We start from the raw sequence: 2,711 nt of genomic DNA, 5'->3' as shown, positions 1-2,711 counted from the left end.
GATAGGTATAAATAATATTTCAAGACATTAATTTTTGTGTGTGCATAAGTACATATTTAAACTAAAAAAAGTGAAATGTGTTTCTTAAATAAAAAAGTTAAATAAGAGTGATTTTGTTTTTGGTAGTAGTTAATTCTCTTTATATAGTGATATACTCTTTGTTTTATTATATGTCGAACATTTTATCACTTTTATCTGATATATTAAATTAATTTTATATAAAAAGAAAATTATAAATTATTTTATGATTTATTATGGTATGGTAAAGCTAAGTAATTTTATTTGATAAAAGAATATAGAGTAATAAATATATGACATGTAATATTGTCAAATGAATTAAAATTTAAAACAAATCATTTTCCAAAATAATATTATAAGTAGAAATAGATGTAGTTATGTATTATAAAACAAAAGAAAATACATGTGTTTGTTCATATTTACATGTGATACATGTACTTTCTTCTTTAATTTATAATGAATGTCACTTAAAAAATATTTGAAAAGAATAAATGTTATTCTTTTTTGTCATATAAATTTGTTTTTGTTAATTATATTTTTTAATTAATAATTTTTATTTTTTAAAAAATTAATTCATTTATAACAAAATTGTATCTCTCATTATTTATGTAATTTTCAATGTGTAAAAAAATTAATTTTGTTTATCATTTTAAGACGAAGAGAATAGTATGATACTTCAGAATATTAAACTATTTACGGTGTAATATTTTTTCTTTACATATATACATCAAATAAAATCCTATCATAATATCTGCATTATATAATTTTATTGAATGTGCTTATAAATTGATCAATATAAATTAAATTCTTTGTTTTAATAGGAAAATATTTATTGCGACTTAACATAAAAGACCGTATAATAGAGGAAATATTACAACACTAGCTGGAAATTAATTAATAGCATTATCTGGACCAGCTTATGTTTTGATATTCATGTTTCAATATAAATAAACCCCAGTACCTCTCACTTTTTATTCAGATTTCAATAACATTGTGAAACTTATCGATGGTGAAAATGAGGTCTGGTTTTTTCTTGGTCATGGCAATGATGTTTCTCATTTCTTCATTGTCTTCTGGTTACAAATTTAACGTTGGTGGAAAAGATGGTTGGGCTGTGAAACCCTCTGCAGGCTATGCTAAATGGGGTCATTCACTAAGGTTTCAAATCAACGACACACTTTGTAAGTAATTTTATTTTTTTTATTTTTTATGTTTGAGTTTGATATAAATCTTTGTTTACAGTGATAAGAATGTTGATGTTTTGTTTTTGTTTTGTGGTGTAGATTTTAAGTATGATAAAGCATATGATTCAGTGTTGGTGGTGAATGAAAAAGACTATGATTCGTGCAACACTAAGAATCCGATCAAGAAGTTGGAAGGTGGAGAATCGATTGTTAATTTGGATAGATCCGGTGGTTTTTACTTCATCAGTGGAAACGTTGAGAATTGTGGAAAGGGTGAAAAGTTGACTGTTGTTGTTTTGTCTCCAAGACAAGGCCCCGGGCATCATGGTCCGGCAACATCACCATGGGTTGAACCAGTACACTCGCCTGCACCGTCGTGGAAAGCTCCGGCACCAGAATGGAAGGCTCCCGCACCCGGTTATAAGGCTCCATCACCAAGTGCACCTGGATGGGAGGCTCCATCACCCGGTTGGACAGCACCCCCACCAGCATGGAAAGCTCCGTCGCCCAGTTGGACGGCACCTACACCAGCATGGAAATCTCCCGCACCCGGTTATAAGGCTCCGTCACCCAGTTGGACAGCACCTGCACCAGCATGGAAATCTCCCGCACCCGGTTATATGGCTCCTGCACCAAGTGTGCCTGGATGGAAGGCTCCATCACCCAATTGGAAGTCTCCTTCACCAGGGTGGACTGCTCCAGCACCTGGTTATAAGGCTCCATCACCAAGTGCGCCCGGATGGAAGGCTCCGTCACCAAGTTGGACTGCTCCCTCACCTGGTTGGACTGCTCCTGCACCTGAATGGAAGGCCCCATCACCAACTGCACCCGGGTGGAAGGCTCCAACACCAAGTTGGACTGCTCCCCCACCCGAATGGACCGCTCCTGCACCAAATACACCTGAAAGGAATTCTCCAGCACCAAGCCCGGGTTCGACTGCTCCGACACCAAGTGGCCCCGTAAGTATTCCTCCCTCTCCGGAACCAAGCGAAAATGCTCCAGCACCATCCCCTCGATCGAGTGGTTCCAGAAATGTAGGCGTTTCTCATGGTGTCATTGTTGCTGTGGCTTTAGTCTTAGCCAACCTTGTTTTTTAGAATGTTAGTTTACGGGCACTGTTGCTTTTGTTTATCTTTAAATTTCTTCTTGCGTTAGTTCTGTTTAGTTAGTTGTGTTCCCTTCAAAAACATTTTATTGTATTTTATATTTTGAATTTGATAAAATAATTTTTTATGTTATGATTTGTGCTATTATTTTTATAATTTTAATTAAAATTTTGCTAACAATTGTCCTTAATTTTCTTTAATATTTTGAAATAAAGTTTTTAAAAAAAAAATTGATCCTATCAAGTCTCTATGAGTATTGAATATATCTAAATTTTCATTAAAATATACTATATTTTGACACATTTAAAATATATTATCTAAAGTTATTAAATTATGTTTTTTTTTTAAAATCGTTTACAACCGTTAATTTTGAGACAATAAAAAAATAAATACTGTTGTTAGC

At 33.3% G+C, this 2,711-nt stretch overlaps 1 protein-coding gene across 1 annotated transcript; it reads left to right on the top strand.

Annotated features, from left to right (window-relative positions):
• The first annotated feature begins 955 nt into the window (after positions 1 to 955).
• On the top strand, positions 956 to 2,440 carry LOC127086906 (early nodulin-like protein 2). The gene is made up of 2 exons (XM_051027729.1): positions 956 to 1,199; positions 1,302 to 2,440. The coding sequence occupies exons 1-2, from the start codon at positions 1,025 to 1,027 to the stop codon at positions 2,297 to 2,299; spliced, it is 1,173 nt and encodes a 390-aa protein (XP_050883686.1). The 5' UTR covers positions 956 to 1,024; the 3' UTR covers positions 2,300 to 2,440.
• Positions 2,441 to 2,711: the final 271 nt, after the last annotated feature.

This window comes from Lathyrus oleraceus, chromosome 5, assembly GCF_024323335.1.
Source record: "Lathyrus oleraceus cultivar Zhongwan6 chromosome 5, CAAS_Psat_ZW6_1.0, whole genome shotgun sequence".
Lineage (NCBI taxonomy): Eukaryota > Viridiplantae > Streptophyta > Magnoliopsida > Fabales > Fabaceae > Lathyrus > Lathyrus oleraceus.
Note: the sequence above shows the minus strand (reverse complement) of the source record. Positions and strands in the feature narration are given on the sequence as shown.